Source organism: Zea mays, chromosome 1 (assembly GCF_902167145.1).
Source record: "Zea mays cultivar B73 chromosome 1, Zm-B73-REFERENCE-NAM-5.0, whole genome shotgun sequence".
NCBI lineage: Eukaryota > Viridiplantae > Streptophyta > Magnoliopsida > Poales > Poaceae > Zea > Zea mays.
Window position 1 is genome coordinate 301,583,412 of NC_050096.1, and position 23,622 is coordinate 301,607,033.

Sequence of the window (23,622 nt, forward strand, 5' to 3'; positions counted from 1 at the left end):
TTTATCACCATCTCTTTTTTTAATCTAGCAAGGCTTTTCCTCCCACATGTGTGTGCAGTCTTCTGTTCTTTTGCACAACGAGAGTTTGTGGAACATAATTTCTGCAAAGACAGGCAATGATTAAGCAATAATGTAACATTCCTTGATTAAAAATTGATATAAACGTGTTGAGTAAATAGATGGAACCTTATGTTGCTCTACCAAATTCCAACTAGAGATCTCCATTGATGTTCATTAGTCGTAAGTGGCTTCTCTCTTAGGATTTCTTCTAGAGTTCTCTCGTCACGATTGAAGTATTGTTTCTTCAACTTAGTTTTGTACGCTCGCCACCTATTATTAACTGTCCTTAGGATCCAGTCCCTTGTAAGATGTATGGTTTGCCTTGGGAAGGCAAACTTTAGCTACATACAGGAAGGTAAATGTTAGTACATATATAAAAAATGAAGGTACATGCTTGCACCGATAACAAAAAATTACCTCAACATCCTTTATTATTTGTTCCTTGTGTGAATTAAACCTGCTATTGTCAAATCTTGGGATGTCTAAAGGGGCTAAGGTTGGGCTTTCTGCTACATGGCCAAGGTGCTGCCCAAGAATGGAGGCTGACCTTTCATTTGGGACACCATTTTCATCTGTCTCTACAATTACCTTTCCTCCTTGTAATGCTAGTAAATTTGAAAGTGTGAATTCCCCTATAATCTGTCTAACCTCTCCATTTGGCCCTGCATATATGAAAATGTAAGATTTCACATTGTACCAAGATATACAAGAACAAACCTGAAACTTACATATGATCTTAATTGGACTTCGAGGTTGGTGTGGCAGGCGGACTAATAAACCATCAACATCAGGAGGGGACTGTAAACTTTCATTGTTCTCATTATCTGCCACATTTTCGTGCTCCTCCTGAGCAGCTTCTGCACCATCTCCATCAAAGTTCAAATTCTTTAATCTTCGAAGTCCTCTTGTCATGATTGATTCTGCTTATTACATATAGGAGATCAAGAAAATAAAAGATGAGCATGTTAGTTGCCTTGTGAAATTGCATTCTCAGTTAAGAGCTAAGATTAGAAATTAGGAATTTCATTATCCAAAATTTAGGCAAGAAACAAACATTTCATTCTATAATTTTCATAAACAAAATAGGCAAACACATATCAGATTATGTACAGGTTCAATACAGCCTTCAGAACAGGCAGAAATTGCAGGTGGCAGTAGCAAATCATATGGACAGCATGTTAGTCTGAATAAGATTCACTAGTTAGTATTAATCTCGTTGGATAGCTAGCTTTTTATTCTTGCTGTTTTCTTTAGTGGATAGCTAGTTAGAAAAGAGAGAAGAAAGAACAGAAACAGCCAGAAGCAAATGTGGCTGTTGCAGGCGAAGACCAATGAGAACGATACCCCCTAAATCAATTATAATAATCACTTTCCCCTGGTAGCTTATAGCCGCTTCATCGGCTTCCTCTTGCTGCTGCTTTAGAACTGACCCCTCCTTTGCAGAAAGACAATTGTTTCCTTCCATTTTATAGTAGTCACTTTGGCCATCACAAACTTCAGTCCTTGTTGCAGCATTTCTATCATAGTCAACAAGCCTCTTAGCATATGCTTCAGCTGCAGCTGCAACTTTTGAAAAGGGTAGCCCAACCACACTTAACCCAGCATAAGAACTACCTTCCTTCAAGACAAGCGCGCCACAGAAACTATAGGATCCCTCATGCTCTTGTTCACACACAATTGTGCCACATGATAAGTAGTTGCTGACAGGGTTATGTCGTTGTGCTAGGCATGAACAAAGTTTTCCTTGCTTGAATACAATAGAACCCTCTACTGCCTCAGCGAGAAAAATGGCTGGTGCTCCTTTCTTGAAGATGAATTCATCCAGGGATTGCACACTGTTGTCAACCTCTTTCACAACTTTTTTAGTAGCAGCAAGCTCCTTAGGATCTTCCTCATGCTCTGCATTGATGGCCAAATCAACCAGGGGCTTTACCTTTTTGGTTGCTGGTGCAGCAACAGTCTGGTTTTCCTTAAACACTAGAGGAACGCTGTCACTGTCAAATTCAGCTTCACCGAATATTATGATATTGTCCAACCCTGGTGGTTCACCACTGAAATCATCTTCGGTAGAGGTATCTTCATCGACTTCTTCCGCTATCCCAGTTCCCTGCAACCTCTGGGCTGCATCAGCAGTGCAATTCCCTTCGTTGGACTCATCAATACCTTCGTCGCCCTCGTCAGTAGAGACGATTCCCCCATCCTCTAAAACCCATGCTTCATCCTTATGCAGCTCATCTTCACTAGTCTCATCGTCTGTCAAGTCACCCTGTACTATCTTAGCCGCATCCCATTTTCTCACTTCAGTTCGGTTATCTTCATCCTCCCTTATTTCATCGTCTGCTAACTGAAACTGCAGCACCTCATTCTCAGCCCCTTCTTGGTGTTCATCGGCTATGAGCTGTGAGCATGCCAGCAAAGCTTGGCGGTTCTACAACCCTGCCACAAAACGTGTGTTGGTGTCTCGTGATGCTGTGTTTGAAGAAAATCGAGCATGGGACTGGGGTGATGCCGAGAAGGTAGACTATGAGAACCCTTTCTGTGTTGAGTTCATGCAGATTGGTGGGGATCAGCAGCTGGTACCTGGGGTGATGCCGAGAAGCTGAGGCTTGCTGAGGCCCGAGCGTCGCTTGCTGAGATCTGACTATCCAAGGCTCTGAGCGGCTAACCAGCTGACCAGTGACCGCTGAGGTGCTGCTGACTGCCTTCTCTATCCCTCTAGTAAATTTGTGTTTCGATTGGAGTTGTTGATAGATTGCTAGTAAGGATTTGGACAGATAAATTAAACTGGTTTGGATAAATGCTTACGGGTTTTATTCAACTTTAATAGGTCATAATATAAAGATTGATGGATCGAAGTTGGATGAAAGAATCAAGATTGGACACTGCATACAAAAATGGTGTTGAGGAGTTTTTAGCATTTGCTTACCGGGACCTTCCACAAGGTAGCGAGATACTTTGTCCATGCATAAACTGCAAAAATAGATACAACCACAGCTGTGATGAGGTCAGGACACATCTGAGATGTGATGGTATTATTAAAGGTTATACTATATGGGTTCATCATGGTGAAAAATATGACATGCCATCTATAGAACTTGCTGATGTACCAAATATCAGTGCAAATTTGACTAATTCAGGTCCAATACGAGACCGCCAGGATGGAAGATTGGATGACATGCAAGAACTCTTGCAGGCTGCATTTGGAAGGGCTGCAAGTATAATTGGTGCTGAAGCAGATGATATTCAGTTTGGATCTGTAGATGTGGAACATAATGCCACTGAGGATAATATGAATCTAGCGGAAGGAGATACTTTGGGGAGGCAACAGAATATATATGCAAGCTTATTGAAGGATGCAGATGCAAGAATATTTTCTTCTGGGTGTAAATATTCTAGGCTGTCATTTTTAGTCCACTTATATCACTTGAAGTGCTTACATGGTTGGTCACAAGAATCATTTACAGGACTAATGGATCTGCTATCTGGTATTCCTGGAGCTAATCTACCCAAGACATACTATGAAGCAAAGAAAATCATCCGTGACTTAGGTCTTGATTATGAGAGAATCCATTCTTGCCCCAAAGATTGCATTCTTTTTCGAGGTGATTTTGCCAAACAAGATTTTTGTCACGTGTGTGAGAGCTCTCGTTGGAAAGTTGATAAGAAGGATTCAAATGCCTCTGTAGTGAAATCTAAGGGGAAAAGGAAACCAGCCAAAGTGTTGCGTTACTTTCCATTGATTCCTAGGATCCAAAGGTTATTTTCATCTACCAAAACTTCAGATGACATGCGTTGGCATGATGAGGGGCGAACAAAGGATGGAAAACTACGCCACCCAGCAGATGGTGATGCTTGGAAAGACTTTGATCATAGATATCCTGACTTTAAAGAAGATGCTCGTAATGTACGCCTTGGTCTAGCTAGTGATGGATTTAACCCTTTTGGGAACAAGAATTTAAAGCACAGTACATGGCCAGTAATGCTTGTTCCCTACAACCTTCCACCTTGGATCTGCATGAAGCAAACATCTTTAATTTTGTCAATGATCATACCTAGACCAAATTCTCCAGGTAATGATGTAGATGTATATTTGCAGCCCCTTATCGATGAACTATTACTTTTGTGGGCGGGAATAGATAGAACACCAGATGCCTCCTCAGAAAACAATTTTACTCTTCGAGCTGCATTATTGTGGACTATAAATGATTTTCCTGCACTAGCTTACCTATATGGATGGACCACGAGCGGTAGATATGCATGTCCTTCTTGTGGTCCAGCTACAAAATCATTTCACCTGAAGAAAGGTAAAAAGATGTGCTATATGGGACATCGTCGCTGGCTGCCAATAAAGCACAAATACCGAAGGCAAAGGATGCAATTTGATGGCTTGGTAGAGACTGGACTTTCACCTGAAAAAATGAGTGGAACTACAGTTTTGAAAATGTTGGAAGGCAAAGAGTTTGTGTTAGGGAAAGGGGAGAGAACATCCAAGGTGGGTAAGAAGAAAGGCAAGAATAAGAAAGTCGAAGATAAAAGTGGTCAGAAACGCAAGCGTACAAGACTGGGAGAAAAGAAGGAATTAGATGGGGGTTGTGGTAAAGTGGAGAAGAAACCAGAAGATTGGCTGAAAAAGAGGTCAGTTTTCTTTCAACTACCATATTGGGAACACAACAAACTAAGACACAATCTAGATGTAATGCACTTAGAAAAAAAATGTGTGTGACAACTTTATCGCCACTCTATTGAATATTTGTCATAAAACAAAGGATGATCTGAATGCCCGACTAGATTTAGTTGAACATGGAATTCGAGAGGATCTTCATCCTGTTGTAGATGCTCAAGGAAAGCAAACAACTCCTGATGCACCTTTTACTATGTCTAAAGACCAAAAAGAGATTTTTTGCTCAGTAATTCAGAACCTCAGGACTCCAGATGGGTATGCATCAAATATATCTAGGTGTGTAAATATGAAAGATTGTACATTGACTGGACTAAAGAGTCATGACAATCATATTTTACTGCATGACATTCTTCCAGTGGCACTGCAGTCTTGTTACCCTAGCAAGGATGTCATGAAAGTAGTTGTTCAGTTATCTAACTTCTTCAAGAAGTTGTGCTCCAAGGTCATAGATGTTGCTGAGCTGGAGCAGCTTCAAGACAGTATTGTGATGACACTTTGTGATATGGAGAGAATTTTCCTGCCATCATTCTTTACTGTAAGTGTGCATTTGATGGTGCACTTGGTAGAAGAAGTTAAACTGGGCGGTCCGGTTCAGTACCGGTGGATGTACCCCATGGAGAGGTATGTAGTCAACTTTAATTAATTTGCACAATGATAATCAATAATTCAGTTTTAACTTACATGTGTCAATTATTGCATTTAGATATTTTGTTAAGCTGAAGGCACTTGTGAAGAATAAAGCTCAACCAGAAGGATCAATAGCTGAAGGATATTGCATGGAGGAGTGCTTGACCTTTTGTTCCAGATTTATAGAAGGAACTACACGTTTTACAAGGCCATCTAGAAATCCTGGACCATCTGATGAAATAACAAACATGTATTTGTTTGATACTGCTGGTGAACCTATTGGAAAGAGTACTGTCGTCAACCTTGATAAGAAGCTTCTTGTTCAGGCTCATCGATATGTGTTGCGGCATTGTGATGAACTTGAAGAGTTCCGCAGGTGCATTCAGTATTTCTAAAACACACAACATCACATTTATTATAACCAGTAACCTGTATTTATTTTTTACTGTTATTTGCTGACATGACACTGATACTATTGTTGTAGAGAATTCTTGGATGAGGAGAAAAGAAAATTACATCCCTCAATTAATCAAACACCTTCCTCCATTCAGAATTTGATGGATCAACACTTTCCTGACTGGTTGGAGCAAAAGGTCTGTACATCTAAAATTGTTGCAAATTTGGCATAGAACTAATAAAAGAAATGTACGTGAGCGTTTTTCCTTATATACAGGTTATATTAGGCGATGGAACAGGGATCACGACAAAGGTCCGAGCTTTGGCTGCAAAACCAAACAGATATGGAGTGACATATAGTGGTTACATTATTAATGGTTTGAGGTTCCACACTTTGAGTCGTGAGGCTGCACGGTTGACACAAAACAGTGGTGTGGTCAACATTGCTGATGATGGGGTTAATTATTTTGGTAGATTATTAGATATAGTTGAATTGTCATATGCAAACTACAAGGTAGTGCTTTTCAAGTGTGAATGGTATGATGTTCATCATAAAGCTGGGTTGCGACAAGATGAGTTCGGATACAGTCATGTGAATTTTTTCCGGAAAATACACACTGGTGATAAACTAGATGATGATCCTTTTGTATTTTCATCACAAATTCAGCAAGTCTTTTATGTCCAAAACCCAAAAGCTGAACCATGGAACACTGTGGTGAGAGTTAGCCCAAGAGATAATTTTGACATGGGTGTATAACTCGATGAAGAAAGTTAGACAAGGCTTAGGTTTTCTGGTCATCTAATGCTATAAAAGAATATTGTGGGTTTTTTAGTTGCATTGTGAATCAGAATGAACTAATATGTGTTACTTTAGATAGGAGGTGCTAACTTGTTGGGTTAATGTTGTTTAGTGTACAAATTTTTCCTATTTGATTAAATACTACAACCCATGAGACTTGTAACATGGCTTATTTAATTATTCTTAGCTTTGATGTTTTCTGGTTATGAGTGTGCCCAAATCAGGCGCTTTTTCTATTTATTATTATCGAATGAGTGACCATACTTTTTCCCATTTCAAGTGGGCATGACCATATTTTTTTCTGATTTATTATTATTATTATTATTATTATTATTATTATTATTATGCCTTTATTAGACCTATACAACATACACTAGCTAAACACAATTAATGTTAACATTGTTTTAGCCTCCTATAATATATGCCACGTTAGCTCTAGTGGAAGATATACCACACAACAACTATGGTGACTAATATACCTCGGTAGGTTACATGTTTTAAATTTTACACCAAAAACATCTCTACATGGTTAAGGATAAATTGCTAATACACATTAAAACGTGTCTTCAAGTAGTAACGGTTAAAAGCGTATCTAATTTCATATCAACTAGAGATATTTCGTTATCACATAAAAAACATCTCTATGTGGCTAAGAACGGTTATTCGATACGCTTTATGACGTATCTTCATGTTAGTCACGTATTGAAAGCATGTCTAACTATGTCATTTTTATACGTTTTTAATTGCATATCAAAAAGCGTCTTAAGGTTCCTATAGATGATTTTAATACGTGTTTTGCAACGTGTCTATAGGTTACTGACGATTGAAAGCGTGTCTAATTTCGTGTCATTCTAATACGATTTTAATAGCGTGTTAAAAATTGTGTTTAGGTATCTCTTCACGTTGAAAGCGTGTCAAATACCGTAACATTTTGATGCGTTCTTAAAATTGTTTCAAATAACGTCTTTATGTACCGCCGTAGAGACGCTTTTGTGTGCGCTACAACTAAAACGTACATACAAGGGGGGTTTTCTAGTAGTGTATCCGCTCGACCGCTCCCCAGTCCGCACTCTGCAGCGTCGTTCCCCTAACCCTAATCCCCTTCTTCCTTCGCTCGCTTCGCACAACGGCGGTGCTCCTCAGCGGTGTCGGTGGCGTCGTGGCGGTGCTCCGCTGCTCCCCACGCAGCCATGCCCCAGATCTCTTCCTCTTGTGCTCGATCCGCCCTGCTCACCGGTAAGTCATCGACGTGGGCCACCGCCTCACCGGTAAGTCTCGTGTTTGATCCGCTCTGCTCACCAGTCTCCTTCCCCCTTCTGCGCTTCTTCCTTCGCTCGCTTCTCGGACCTCCGAAACTCGCTCTGTGTTGGTTACTTGGTTGCGTTGCGCCGTGACGGTGCTCCCACTCCCCAGATCTAAAATCCGATAAGTCCCCAGATCCGCTCTGTGTTGGTTACTTGGCTTCCCGTGCTCGATCGACTCCTCGGTTGCGCGAGTCCGGTGCTCCCTGCTCTGGTTTTCCTAATCCTACATTCCTACCTAACCCTAAATCCTTAATACTACATGCTCTGGTGTTCCTCAATCCTCATATGCTCTGGTGTTCCTCATCCTCGGTTGGCGACCAGTAGGTGACTTCGGTGCTCCGATTGCGTTAGGTAGGTAAATAAATCTATGTTCTGTTGATTGATGTTAGTATGTTGAGGTCATTCTCATTGTGTATGAACTTTGAATGGAGGTATCGGTCTTGTTACGGTGCCACGCAGTTGTTGAGGAGCCGTGGTCACCATGGAACTGGATCCGGCCGCTGAGGAGGAGTACCGACTTGAGCCACATAACGAGGAGCAGGATGCAAGGGCCTTTATCGGCATCGGCAACGATGATGCTCCTGGTGCCGGTACAGGTATAGGCTCAACTAGCCCCACTGCTGCTGATGGAAGCAGTATTGGTACTAGTACTAGTGGTAGCATGGGTGCCAATGCCTCAAGGAAGATATCCAAAGTCTGGAATGACTTTGAGGAGCTGACTAATCTCGTCAATGGTAAGAGGGTAAGGTATGGTGCCCTTTGCAAATACTGTAAGCAGACCTTCAGTGCTAAATCTAGTTGTGGGACTCGCCATTTGCTTCGGCATAATTGCACTGCTAAAAAGGAACAACAACGTAGTGGCATTGTTCAGTCTCTTCTTAAGTACAATCCTGATGGTTCTCTAGTTCGATGGGAACACTCTCCTGCTGTTGCTAGAACTGAATTATGTCGTTTGATAGCTAGAGAGGATTTGCCTTTATGGTTTGGTGAATCTATGCTTTTCAAGAGTACATTACTAAAGCACATAATCCTAAATTTGTGAAGTCTTCTAGGCAAACAACAGCTAGGGATCTAATTAAGCTTTACAATGAATGTGTGCTTAAGCTTATTGAGTCATTTAAATATGTTTCATCAGTTGCTCTAACTTCTGATATCTGGAATGGTAAAGCTAAAGAGGACTACATTTCTGTTGTTGCTCACTTTGTGAATTCGAATTGGGAGCTAGAAAAAAGGTTGATTGGTCTTAGGCTCATAGATGTGAAACATTCTGGAAATAATATAGCAGAACGTGTTAACATGGTTGCTGATGAGTATGGTTTATGTGATAAAATATTTGCTATTACTCTTGACAATGCTTCCTCTAATCAAACTGCTATGCATTATCTTAAACCATTGTTTTCTGGTTATCTTGGAACTCTAACTGATGTTGATGAAGATGAATTGTCTTCCATTCTTTTGCATCAACGTTGTGCATGTCACATCATTAATCTAATAGTAAAGTCAGGTTTGAAAAGAGTAAAACATTAACTTGAGGACTTTAGAACTGCCATAAACTTTTTTGAATTCATCAAACCAAAGAATTGTTGCATACAAGAGTTACTGTTTAAGCATGGGTATTTGTCCTAGAAAGTTTGGTGTGTATATGGATGTTAGGTGGAACTCAACTTTTTTTAATGCTGAAACACCTTATGCCACACAGAAGCACATTTTCTGTCTTCATCCAAACTAATTATACTTTGTCATCTGATGGTACCCCTTTATTAACTAACAACCACTGGTATGTTGCTGAGAAACTGTTATCATTTCTTCAATTGTTCTATGATTCTACTGTTATTTTGTCTGGTCTTTATTATCCAACTGCTCCATTAATGTTGCATCAAATACTTAAAATTGTTAGACACTTGAATGCTTTTGAAAATGATACACTACTGAGGCAAGCTGTTGTTCATATGAAAGATAAATATTTCAAATATTAGAGAGATATACCCATTCTATATGCTTTTGCTTTCATACTAGATCCTAGAGCTAAGATGAGAGGTTTTCATAAAGCTCTACTGCGCCTATCTGGTTTTACTGGTACAGATTATTCTAGACTTCCTCAGGATGTGAGGAAAGGGTTAACTAAACTTTATCAGGTTTATGAAACAAAGTTCGGTGATGTGCGCTTACATGTACATGAACCATCATCCACAACTGAGGGTAAGAACAAATCTGCCTGGGATGACATATATGGTGATGATGGTATTAGTAGTGGTAGGAGATCTGGTTCTGGTAGTAATGTTGCATATATTTCTTCCTGGCCTACTACTGCTTAGTCTGAGCTATCTGCATACCTTGATAGTGATACTGTCAATCAATTTGATGACAGTTTTAGCATTCTGGATTGGTGGCATGGGTATAAACTTACTTACCCTGTTCTATCTATGCTAGCTAAGGATGTCATGACAGTTCCTGCTTCTATTATATCTTCATAATCTACTTTTAGTTTGGTTGGCAGGGTGATTGAGGAACGTCGTCGACGGCTCACACCGGACATGGTGGAGGTTCTATCATGTATCAAAGACTGGGAGTTAGCAGATTTACACATGCAACACAATCTTGAGAAGGACGCACTAGAAATAGAATATGTCCTTGAAAGCTTAAACAATAACGGAGGACAACAAGGAAGTCAGTCAATGGCTCAAGAGTGAATTATCGTAACTTGTAATCTTATCCTTTTATCTCTATCTCTTGTGAATTGTTGTATTTAACTATGAACATGGTTGCATGCCTTCATACATTATAAATTTGAGCTGGCTGCACTCTTTTTTCCTTCCTAGGGTTTTCTCACGAGGTGTGAGTTTTTACCTAGAAAGGTTTTTAATGAGGCAGCATTGCACGAACAACTCAATAATATATTTCTTGTGTCATCTTTTGTGTTTGTTGTAAATTCTGTTATATAATTGTATATGTGATTTTCTATGATTTTTGGGTCAGATCCGGCCCTGTACCACTGGGCTGACCAGTACAATGGTACGACCCAGCCCGCCCGAATACCTATCGGGCCGTGCCTGGGCCCAGGGGCCAGCACGCCGGGTAAGCCCGACATGACCCTTAGGCTGCCCGTGCCGTGCCTGGCACACCTCTATTGGGTCGGGCCGAGCACGTGCCCGGGCCGGGCCGGGTCGGGCGGCACGTTTGGACATCAGCATATCAACAACGCATCGTCGGGCATAGCACCATCCCATGGCGCGACACGCGACGCATGGCTACTAGAGTAGTATGAGTACATGATACTATACTCTGTGTGCTACGGCACCGGCGCATCTTCCATGCTACTAGTTTCTGTACCAATAGGAATGTTTGCCGCATGAAGCAAAGCACTAGCAAATGTCCTACTCGAGTCTTTGCATTCGAAGTACTTTTCAATGGTTTTAGCATGTATGTCTTTGAAGTATATTTCTATATCTCTAGAAGTTGTTTGTCTAAAGATATTATCATTCATTGGTCTATTAGAGCCTCTGTCTCTGATACCATATCGTCACTGAGGTTGTAATGCCCTACGTCCAATATGAGTTGTATGGCTGAGAGTTTAAGTGTGGGCGTAGATGAGTCCAAGAGAGTCTGGGTGATGATGAGAGAGCTTGTGTGTGTGCTTCACATGTGCCCTCCCTTTTATAGTGCAAGGGGGCACGTACATAGGCGTTGAGTCCCAACTGGTGGTCCACCGATATAGTTATGGTTGATAGTCGGCCTTGCTGACGTACGTAGGAGCCGGCCTTGCTGACGTTTGCAGGAGTTATGGTTGATAGCCCCGAGTTGTCACCTTCGATCGGTGATGCGTAGAGGGTGTGTTGCCCAAGTCAACTATGGGTCATATGATGGGCGCTGCCCATGCACGCGGTGCCGAGGCACAAATGTCTACCTCGGTAACACATGGCTTACTGTGCGACCCATGCATGCGGCGCTGACACACAATGACCCGCCTTGGTAACACGTGGGGCGGTCGTTCGAGCCTACCCATGCCCTGTGCACAGCAGGGCACGCCTCAGCCGTTTGCATTGATGAATGCGAGCGACGAGCTTGCTTCCAGCCGAAGGCTTGTGCCACGCGCCACGGGCCACATGGTAGCACCGGACCTTTACCTGAGTGGAGAGCAGGGACCAAGAGCACATACTGGCTTGCAATCATGGGCCCCTTAGCAGGGGCTCAGATGGCATATGTGGAGGTTCAAGACCCTGCGCGGGGGCCCGGATGGTACATGTGGAAGTCTGAACTCATTGCGATAGTCCTTGAGCATTTTCATCACTGTGACACATGACGACACCAGAACTGTCCCTGAGCGGGAAGTAGTCCCAAGGCCAATGGTCTAGTCAGATGGGTCTGGCCCTTGGGCTAGCCCGACAAACTCACTTCCTTAGTGCGCAGTTACAAGTAAGTACACGGGTATTTCGCTTTGACATGGTAGGAGAGGTTAGTCCAGTTACATGGTACCGACATAGGTCTTAGAGCCTTATTGGTGACGTCAAACAAGTCCTCCCTGTCAACCGACACGTCATCTGTTGGTTGGTCAACACTATAAGCTCATGGTCCATGGAGGTAGGATTTGTACCGGTGACCTAGTTAGGGGTGACAATAGACTCTAAATTTTACACTATAAGGTTTAAGGATCGGATCGGACCCTATTTCTATTATTTTTGAACTAAAATTTATTTAAGGCCCTACTATGTTATGAAGAAGCATTTGGATCACAATCGATTACCACCCCTGGCTCTAGCATGCGGGGTTATGCATGTGACAAGAGAGAAGGGGTCAATTTATACTAAAAAACAATGAAAACTTGTATATTTAGGGACCTAGGGTTATGGTTCAATTAGGGACTGGAGTGAAAGTTGAACATATCTAGGATGATCTATGCTAGACAGGAGCATCGATACCGTCAACCGTGAACACAAATGATGTACGGAACGAAAGTTTCAAATCATATGAGACTAGAGAGGCTAGACCAAGATTCAAGAGGGATGTAGACGAAGACAAGAAGACTAAACATGGCCAAACGGGAAGCATGGCATGGCACGACCAATGGTGATGTAGATCTGGACCATTAGAGAAGAAGAATATGTTAGACGTTGGATTTTAATCTAAAAGAGAGAGAACCATAGAAATAGAGGGGTCAAGAGCCATGACGTCAAACTGACAACTATGATAGAGCCGCAAAGATCGATGGAGGCGGCGATGAACGACGACGGGATGGACTTCGCAAATATTAAATTGTTAAGACAAATTTAATATTTTTCTAAAAAAATATCTATAAAATTTGATGCTAATCTTATTTTATGTTATAAGCATATTATTAAAAATAAGAATAAAATTTTACATAAATTGTTATACACTATTTCATCTCTACAATAAAAGGTGAAAAAAAATATTTGTACCTGTATTTGAATTATATCTGAATTTTATATCTCTTGTTTGAGAAGTTATACGATATCTTTGAGGTTTACTTTTTATAAATTATTACTAGCTCAATAATAGATTCTATATTATATTTATTCACAATAAAAAAGATTAAAAATTAATATTCAAATAAGTATCCATTTTCAAATTGAAGAGGGGCATGGAACGCCATTTGGCCCTTCCTGGCTCCGTTCCGAAGGTACGTACGGGAGGGGCAAGATGTTTTGGCCGCCTGTCCCAGGCCCCTGCTCTCCTCGGCGCTCGACGTGACGGCCGTCCGTCCTTCCTTTCGGGCTACGGCGCGCGCACCCCCGTAGTCCCGTACCACGACGCGACCGCGCGCACGGGGGAGGGAGGGAGTGGCGCCGTCCGGCCTTTGTGCTGCTGCCCTGTCCCGACACCGGGGCCGGGGGGACTTCGTGCTCGCACGCACGCACGCACGAGGGGCCTCATCACTCGCGCGCCGTGGCTGCCAAAAGGCCAGGCCACGGAGTGGACACTAGCCGCCGCAGCGTTGACGTTTAGAACAGAGCAGTGAGGCGGCAGCGGCAGCAGCAGCAGTACTACGTGCGGACAGCAGGACAGGCGAATTGTTCGCAGCATCGCATCGCAGGCTTGTGCGTGCGTGCGTGCATGAGCCGGAGTATGCCCAGGCCCTGCCATGCCCTTGGGAGATGTTCGACGACGACGACGTGGATTGGATGGATGGAGACATGAACGACGACAGGGCTACAGGAGGAGTGAACTGGGTTGCCCTTGGGAGAGGCAGGCAAGGCAGACCGCGCTGTCCTCCTGCCGGCTGCCCAGTGCCCACCCCCTCCCGTTGCCCTTCCGATGCGTATCGACAGATCATGGTAAACCAACCAACCAACCACCCAACCACCCAACGTGGCTCTCCGGCTCCGGCAGCTACGACACCTCGGGGGGGCAAGGCATGCGCTTTATCATGCCAAACCCAATCCCAGGACACGGAAGAAGAAAACTAGAAAAAGGAGGGGAGGCAAAGGCAAAAGAAAAACAAGAGAGAGATCGCTGTCGTTCGTTCGGTGCCTCCCAGACCAGAACTGATACCCCCCTCATGGCCATGGCCTCCTCATATATATTTTTTTTCTACGACGGAGAAAAGCTGCCAGTATCGGCGAATCAGCGATCAGGGGGTGACGGGGAAAAGGCGGGCGTCGCGGCCGTGGGGAGCACGGCGGCGGCAGCGTAACGTGGCCCAGGCGTCCGTCCCCGCGGGCCACTGGGGCACAACGCTGTCTGTCCCTCCCGTCGTGTCCCTCCTCTCGTTTCCAACCTGTGTGGTGTGGAGTCTATTTTTCCTCAAGCTATCTTCTGTGACGGACGGACAGCTTCACGAGGCCGTACGAGGTAGGTCATCGAAAGCAAAGCAAACGTACCTTGAGAATGGCACTGTGCACGTTGCTCTATGCTAGCACTGGTACTAGTACGTACTACCCGGAAACGCAAAAATAGTCAGGGTTTTAGTAATCACACTCTTTCCACCCGACAAAAGATTGTGAGTGTCCTGTCGGGAGAGAAAAAGAGATACTTGCGTGGGCCCGTGTGCGTGCGTTCGCATGCATGTCTGAGTCTGACTCCAGCTCGCAGGGCTGGTGCGCCAGCTGGGCCTGAGGAAGTGTAGAGCTCCGAAACTCGTGTACTAGTTGGGTTGGGTCTCATCTCATGACGGGAGAGTGGGCGGCCACTGGATCGATTGGGAGGAATGTACGTAGGCCCAGCTGCAGGGAGTAGGCAGCCTAACGAATCACGTCGGCTGCCACTGCCTGGGCGACGCCGATTTTCTTCTGCTACGTTTTGGTGTGGTTTTTTTTTTGGCGTTAAAACTCGTGTTCCCACCACTGCGAACGTCCGTGCTCTCTGCTTTGCTTCGATCTGATACGATCAGATTTCCTGCTTGTCCGGCACTCTTCTCCCTTGCACTGTCCTCAACTGCGCACATGGGGAAAATATCACCCGCCATGCAAGCGGTGCGGTGCAGCACCGCCGTCGGCATCTTATCTTTGCTGTCGCTGCGGCCCAAGACTTATCCAGACCGGCCGATCGTCACAAGGCCGGCCACGACTACACCGGCGGCGATGACCCGTGTCCCGGCCGTAACATAGGGGCGTTTGGTGCTCAAGTTTTTTCCACAATTTTAGAAAAATATTGCAGTACTATATATAGAATGGTGTTTGGTAATTTAACTAAAATCTCTGTTTTCAAAACGGGAATATTACAAACACTGTACTTGTCCTGAGGTATTCTAAACTTAGATCTGGACTTCAGTTTTTAAAACCGTAGTATTTTAAACCAATATATCATCATAACTAAGGTATACTATAGTATTTTTTTAAAAAAAACTATGATTTTAAAAAACTTTATTTCCAAACAGCTCGCCGATCCGGCGTCGAAGAGTTGTAGCAGTGCAGCAGATGACGCCAAGACGTGCCTGCCCATAAACGGTTGTCATGGCTGTGCGTGTGGCCATTAAGGCATGCGGTGTTGGAGGTTTCCGTGTGCGGCCGAACCCGACCTCGACGTCAGATCGGCACGAAATTTAGATGTGGCAATATGCGTAAAAATCGTCGTCTATCTCTTGTCTAAAAGTATACCTATCTAGAAAAAACACACCCGATAAACACCATTTTCCAAGAGATTTTTATTTTCCCAAAGAAAAAATAAACTAATTTTCTTTAGGAAAATGAAAATCACTTAAAAATAGGATTGCTAAACTAGCCCTAAAAGAATCTGTACTTACGACGGATATAAAATTTTGCTCAAACTCATATCTATACGATTTTTGAGTACCCAACAAATTTCTTATGCCCATTATCATCAACATGAAAAATAATTTATCATATAAATAATAGTCAATATATTAATAAGCAAGTATAAAAAGAAATAAGTGATAACTAACTTTAGCTTAAAGTTTATTATAAGTAGTTTGTTTTAACTAGAACGTATTCTATTAGTAGCATTATGAGACATGTTTACGGGTATGGATAGTGTATGAAAACAAAATCAATGCCTACGTACCTGTCGTGTTTTGTTTTTAATCCATTAACAATAATTCTATGGATATATAAATTAAATCTATATCTTAATAGAGCAAAATTTTATAGCTAGTTTGGAAACAAGAGAATTAGTGAGGATTGGAAGAGTTGAATAGGAAAGGGGTTTTAGCCCCCTCAAGTTACTATAATTCCCTGGCCCCCAAACTAGCACCCTTTGAGTTTGGGTTGTTGAGAAACATTATGTGGGCAAATATCGAATATGCTTCTGATGGGTATAACGTCTCTATATATAGAACATGTACCCCCTCGTATATAATAGATAAGAGAAAGAGGCCAAATGCCGAACCATAAATCTTGTGTCTCGTGTGTTCTCCGTCATGCTTCTGGGAAGGAGAGACAGGTCTTTAACATCTTCTCGCGCCTAAACTGTTGACGGGAGGAAAGGAAGTTGATATGATGATACACAGTAACATAGTTATTCAACACGCCATCAACGCGCTCTACCTCGACGATGATGTGGGATCAGATCCGCTACAACTCTCAATCAAGTCGGCAGGTCTCTCGACCTAGCCAGGTTGTCCTACACGACAGCTTCGATTCTCCCTCTACGCAATCGAGCAGTATGGTTACTGTTTTTGAGAGCACCTAGAGGGGGGGGTGAATAGGTGATCCTGTAAAACTTAAACTTAAGCCACAAAAACTTGATTGAGCGTTAGCACAATAATCGCCAAGTGGCTAGAGAGGAGTTCTTAACAAAACACAATAACCACAAGAGATCAACACAAAGATGGCACAGTGGTTTATCCCGTGGTTCGGCCAAGTCCAACGCTTGCCTACTCCACGTTGTGGCGTCCCAACGGATGAGGGTTGCAATCAACCCCTCTCAAGCGGTCCAAAGACCCACTTGAATACCACGGTGTTTTGCTTTGCTTTTCTATATCCCGTTCGCGAGGAATCTCCACAACTTGGAGCCTCTCGCCCTTACACTTGAAGTTTACAAAGAAGCACGGAGTAAGGGAGGGATGAGCAACTCACACAAGACACAAAGATCACAACAAATACGCACACACAAGACCCAGACTTGAGCTCAAGAGACTATTACGAGTTTCTCACTAGAACGGAGCTCAAATCACTAAGAATGTCGAATAAGTGCGCAATAACGAAGTGTGAGTGATCAACTATGCTCAAAGAATGCTTGGATGTCTTCTCCATGCGCCAAGGGGTCCCTTTTATAGCCCCAAGGCAGCTAGGAGCCGTTGAGAGCATTGTAGGAAGGCAATTCTTGCCTTCTGTCGACTGGCGCACCGGACAGTCCGGTGCGGATTTCTTTCCTTCTATGGCGCAGTCGACCGTTGCAGATCCAGAGCCGTTGGCGTACCGGACAGTCCGGTGCTCCAATGTGACCGTTGGCTCGGCCACGCGTCACGCGCGGAATCCTCGGCCGACCGTTGCCCCGGCTGACCGTTGGCTCACCGGACAGTCCGGTGAATTATAGTCGTACGCCGTTGATGGCTTCCCGAGGCCGACGACTTCGCCTGTGAACGCCTCACCGGACAGTCCGGTGCACCACCGGACAGTTCGGTGATTTATAGTCGTACACCGCCATCGAAGTCCCGAGAGCAGCAAGTTCGCCAGAGCCAGCCTGGCGCACCAGACATTGTCCGGTGCACCCAGACCGAGCAGACTTTGGCTGAACAAAGTCATCTCTTTTCCAATTCGATTTCTCCTGTTTCTAGCACTTAGACATAATACATTAGTCCATAAAACAATGTACTAAGTCTAGAAACATACCTTTTGACTTGATTTGCACTTTGTCCACCATTTTGCATAGATTAACACAAAAGCACTTGTGTTGGCACTCAATCACCAAAATACTTAGAAATGGCCCAAGGGCACATTTCCCTTTCAGTTCTTGATCTGTTATTATACACAGACTGTGACTACGATCCGTGCGCGACGATCTGTTCACGGGGAAGGAAGAAACACAATGCCGACTACGTCGCTGCATCGTGCCAACACCGCATGCGCCCAGACATGGCGCTCCCTCACGCGATCGTAGGTAGTAGCCTCGACACACGTGTTGTGCCCACTGTCACCACCACACCATGCACGTTTGGTAAGTTTCATGATTTTCTAACTTTGTTTTTGTTTTATATAATTGTAAAACAATTTCATCGCAAGTTCATGATCATGTTTTATGAGCATGGTGCTCGAAAATTCTGACCTGTTCCTGAATAGGACGTAACTTGTGCCATATAATATGAATATCATTTTTGTATTTACCGTTTTCCATTTTTCGAGTGACTTGCAGTTCAAATATGAATTATCCGAAGAAATTTAATTAAACGAACTAAATCCGATAGTTATAGCAAACACTTTGATAATTGTGTCAAAATTAAATATGTGGGTCTACATACTGTAGGAATACACCAACAAAATATGGTGAAAAAAGAATAAAAATATATTTTGCCGAGTGTCAAAGGAGCACTCGACAATTCTTTGCCGAGTGTCTTCTGGAGGGTACTCGAAAAAGATTTTTTTTAAAAAAATTAGAATAATCTTTGTTGAGTGCTTGTTAGGTGGGCACTCGACAAAGCAATTTTTAAAATAAAAAATCTGCCGAGTGACATATCGTGGGCACTCGGCAAAATCCGACACCCATATCACGAAACAACGCCTGTTTTCTTTTTCTCCTTTCCTTCTCTCACTCATCTCACTTCCCACTGTACCACCGCCGACGACTTCAACTCCGGCGCCTCCGGCGAGCCTCATCCCTGGCCCATCCTCCCCGTCTCCGACCATCTCCGGGCAGGCCTCATATATCCTAGAGGTGAGTTAAGCTAAAGTTCCCGAAATAATCTTTACAACAATATACAATTCATTTGCTAAATCTCTATGTGCATATATTTACAGAAGGAGGTGTTTTACCATATTGAGATAGTTTTGCAAGGACCAGGGAAGCATATTTCTAATGTTAACCCTTGTAGAAGATTCGATGAAATCCAGATCTAGAAGATCGAAATCTGTCCTGATGACAGTTGTTGTACTATTTTTTTCCTTAGTGAGTTTTATCCGAAGTTTCTCACATAAAGTTTTTAACGAGGCAACAAATTGCAAAAGCAATATGCGTCACCATGTGCTCTTTCTTCACATTTTTCTCGCTGGGTTTTTGGAAGTTTTAACGAGTCATGTGTTGGTCACGATATTTGTCTAAGGAGAAGTATTGAAAAACGCTAATAAAGGGTTATGTGGGCAAATACCGAATATGCATCTGAGGGGTATCACGTCTCTATATATAGAACATGTAACTCTCATATAAAATACAGAAGAGAAAGAAAACCGAGGTCCAAACATACATCATGTGTCTAAGTGTGTTCTTTATCGTGGTTTTGAGAAGAAAGATAGGTCTTCAACATATTCTCCCGCCTAAATTGCTGACCGCAGGGATGGGAGCCGTTCGCAGTAACGCAGTTATTCAACACAGTTAACGGGCACCACCACGTCTAGCCACGGTCGTTGCTGTACACGTGGCACGTGTGGTCGTCGCCCGTCGGCGCTTGTTGCATGCTAGCTGCTGCAGGCCTCCGTTCCGATGGCACGTGCACGGCGCCCGTCCGTCGATTGATGATGTGGTTTTGCAGCTCCTTCGAGAACTAGAAGGGGGCGAGTCTCGTTGTAATCTCAGGCAGGACTGGCGTCAGAGGAACCAGTATAATTCCATGCTCGACCGCCTCGACGTGTCTCCGCGAGGTTTAATCCGGGGAAAGCAAAGCTCTGCACATCAGCCACATTCACGCACAGAGGTACTAGAGCTCGGGCAGCAGCAAAAGACATGACGCCACCAGCAGCGCCAACCATGGCCGCCGGCGACGCCGTCCACGTCGGGCGACGCCGGCACGTGCTCTTGTTCCCGCTCCCGTACCAGGGCCACATCAACCCCATGTTCCGGCTCGCCGGCCTCCTCCACGCCCGCGGATTCGCCGTCACCGTGTTCCACACCCAGTTAAACGCCCCGGACCCGGCGCGCCACCCGGAGTACCGCTTCGTCCCCGTCCCCAACGGCAGCCCCGTGCCGGTCGCCATCGAGGACGTCGTCGCTCATATCCTGGAGCTGGGCCGCGCGTGCGAGGCCGCCTTCCGCGACCGCCTGGCCTCTGTCCTGGAGGAGTACTCCAGGGACACCGTCGCGTGCCTCGTCGCCGACGCCCACCTGCTGCCGATTTTCGAGGCGGCCGCGAGGCTCTCCGTGCCCACGCTGGCGCTGCGCACCGGCAGCGCCGCCTGCTGTGCGTGCTTCCTCGCGTACCCGATGCTCTTCCAGAAAGGCTACCTCCCCGTGCAAGGCAAGGCAGCATGCATGCGCGTGTGCTCTCTGCTCCTGTGCCCAGTGTCCACATACCACCACACACGTTTATTGACTACTTTCTAGTACTCCCATGGAGCACAGTAGCACACACACACACACACACACACTACGCTTGATGCTTTCTTGGATCAACGTGCACCTCGCTTGCTCATGGATGCAGAGTCGCAGCGTGACATGCCGGTGCTGGAGCTGCCGCCGTACCGGGTGCGCGACCTGCTAGTCATCGGCGAGGACGGCGGCGGCCTGGCGCGCGAGCTTATCACCCGTGCCACGGCTGCGGTGAAGACCTCCTCGGGCCTCATACTCAACACGTTCGACGCGCTGGAGCGCCGCGAGCTGGAGGGCCTCCGGCGCGACCTCGCCGTGCCTGTGTTCGACATCGGCCCGCTCCACAAGTTCTCCCCCGCCGGCGACAGCAGCCTGCTGCTCCCGGACCGGAGCTGTCTGGAGTGGCTGGACGCGTGGCCGCCCGAGTCGGTGCTCTACGTGAGCTTCGGCAGCGTGGCCTGCATGAGCGCGCGGGACCTGGTGGAGACGGCGTGGGGCATCGCCGGCAGCGGCGTGCCGTTCCTCTGGGTGGTCCGGCCGGGCATGGTCTCCGGGCCCGCGGACCACCGCCAGCAGCAGCTCCCCGAGGGGTTCGGGGCTGCGACGCACGGGCGCGGGATGGTGGTGACGTGGGCGCCGCAAGAGGACGTGCTTGGCCACCGCGCCGTGGGCGGGTTCTGGACGCACGCTGGGTGGAACTCGACGGTGGAGAGCATCTGCGACGGGGTGCCGATGCTGTGCAGCCCCTACTTCGGCGACCAGATGGGGAACACGAGGTACGTGGAGCATGCGTGGAGGGTGGGCATCGAGGTGGGCGGCAACATCGAGAGAGGCAGCGTCGAGGCGGCCATCTTCCGGCTCATGACTCACGAGGACGGCGCACAGATGAGGACGAGAGCCGGCGAGCTGAAGAAGGCGGCAGCGGAGTGCACCGCCGAGGGCGGGTCGTCGTGTCTTGCCGTTGACAAGCTCTTCACGCACATGATGTCACTCTAAAATTCGTACCACCACGTATCACGAAATTATTTGGAAATCTCTACCACTCTACAAACACCGTATGTGAGACTGTGTTCACGATTACTCCTAAATTTCTCCCTCTATATCCCACTCACGGGCCACGTCAGCGTTCTCTTCCCCCTATATCTCCACCCTGTACAACGGTTTCCCCTAAATCCTTCCTCTATACCCCACTATAATCTTAAAATATATTTTCTTTATCTATTCACCATCTATTATCAATTTTTTCCAACTAATAAATACTTCTGTACACACAAACCGAGACAAGGGGAACGCTTGTGGTATCCCTTCATCTAGCGTGCACACCCACCACCCGCTACCACTGTAGCAGCGGTAGGGGCACCGTTGAAGCGGAAGGGGGACTTCTATAGCCGTCACAGAGAGGGGAGGGGGGCGCTAGCGACCACCTTTGAAGAGAGTCTGAGCGTCCAAACGCGTCGTCCGGCGTCCCCCCTCCCCCAATCCTCGCCGTGACACTGCGCCCGACGATCACGGCTCGCCTGCGATCCACAGGAGCTGCGTCCGCCCTCTACATGCCGCACCGCCCTTCCATCCTCCGCATGCCCCCGTCCGGCGACCCCTCTAACGCTGAAGCCCGTAGCCTCGCCTGTCGCCTCTGCCTCCACATGACGCGGCCGCGGCTCTCCTTCACCTCCTCATCGCTAGACGCGCCCCGCCGCCACCCCACGAGCTAGCAGTCGCCCGTTATCCAGCCTCTGGGGTCTGGGCTCACCGTCAAGCCACCTGGCACTAGCCACGCCCAGTCGGCCAGGGGAGACGCTCAGCGCTCGGTGAGGTGCTCCTCTCTCCCATGCTTCAATTTCTTTGGCTCTGCCACTGTGGGGGGAGGGGCAGGCTTTGCTTGCTCGCCATGGCGCTCGCCGCAGCTTGGACCTCTGGTGTGGTGGTCGCACATATGGCTGCGGGGGCGAGCGGTGCTTGATCACCGCTGCTTGGATCTCCGGCACGGTGGTCGCCGCCTCATCGTCGGGTGAGCAGGTACGTGAGGGGTGGATCCGTTGATGGACGCTTTCACATCTAATAGCGTCGAGACAATGGCTCGAGCACCAGGCGGCGCCCGCCGTCGGGAAGGAGGCAGCGATAGGAGGGACGAGGGCGAGGCGGTGCAGAAGGGGCACTGGAATACAGAGGACGGCGCTGTGCTGCTAGAGCACGTGCGCATTCACACTTCCTGGGACTGGAGCTTCATTCGATCCAAAGGCTTGTTGCTGCGCACCTGCAGGTCCTATCGCCTTCGCTAGGTGAACAAGCTCATGCCAGACCTCAAGACGTGCGCGCAAACCTTCCCTTTGTTTTCTCCTCTGATTCACTGCTCCTCCACTTTGCTTAGTTTGAGTGCATTGTGGATCCTTAACTGCATTTGCATTGTTGTAACTAATGAGATTCGAGTTGTTAGATTAGAATTTTGTTTTTGCTTGGGTTTATGCTGTGCTGGTCCTGAACCATCCCTACTGCCCTCGTACTCTCTTCTCTACACTGCGCTTGCTACAGATTTCATCGAGCTCACTAGATTTGTGCTTGAGATGAGATCGCCAAGCTCTTCCCCAACATGTTCGGCTAGCATTCGGTTGCTCCATTAAATCGGAATTGTTACAATACTGAATTAGTCCTCTCGGTGCATAGTGTTGTTCTCTTTTCATGTGCTAGATAGTTTGCCCTCACTATTTTAGTTGTTGTTGCGGTAGTTCCCCCATCTGTAACCATGCAGAACGGGAAGAGTAAGATGGTGGACCTCTGTGTCCCCAAGAACTGGTATGTAGAAATATTTCTGCTCTGCATGGTTGGTTTTGTTGTGTGCTAAGGTTGAATTTCTATTCTTACAGCTCGGCCACAAATAGGATCATCACTAC

General features: G+C 45.9%; 1 protein-coding gene and 1 long non-coding RNA gene across 2 annotated transcripts; one reads left to right on the plus strand and one right to left on the minus strand.

Moving 5' to 3' along the window:
- Positions 1-316: 316 nt before the first annotated feature.
- Positions 317-918, minus strand: LOC103644276 (uncharacterized). Its single transcript, XR_002266898.1, has 3 exons — positions 789-918; positions 478-722; positions 317-401 (listed from the first exon to the last, which is right to left on the minus strand). It is a non-coding gene; the product is annotated as an uncharacterized lncRNA (long non-coding RNA).
- A 19,090-nt stretch (positions 919-20,008) lies between these two features.
- Positions 20,009-21,955, plus strand: LOC109943562 (DIMBOA UDP-glucosyltransferase BX8-like). Its single transcript, XM_020547031.3, has 2 exons — positions 20,009-20,663; positions 20,847-21,955. Exons 1-2 carry the CDS (start codon positions 20,153-20,155, stop codon positions 21,728-21,730), a joined length of 1,395 nt encoding a protein of 464 aa, XP_020402620.1. The 5' UTR covers positions 20,009-20,152; the 3' UTR covers positions 21,731-21,955.
- Positions 21,956-23,622: the final 1,667 nt, after the last annotated feature.

Bases quoted from the DNA above. Each gene is read 5' to 3' on its own strand.
- LOC109943562 (XM_020547031.3), top strand. From the start codon at position 20,153: ATGACGCCACCAGCAGCGCCAACCATGGCCGCCGGCGACGCCGTCCAC. The intron at 20,664-20,846 runs GCAAGGCAGCAT...TCATGGATGCAG, and splicing joins AGGCTACCTCCCCGTGCAAG to AGTCGCAGCGTGACATGCCG.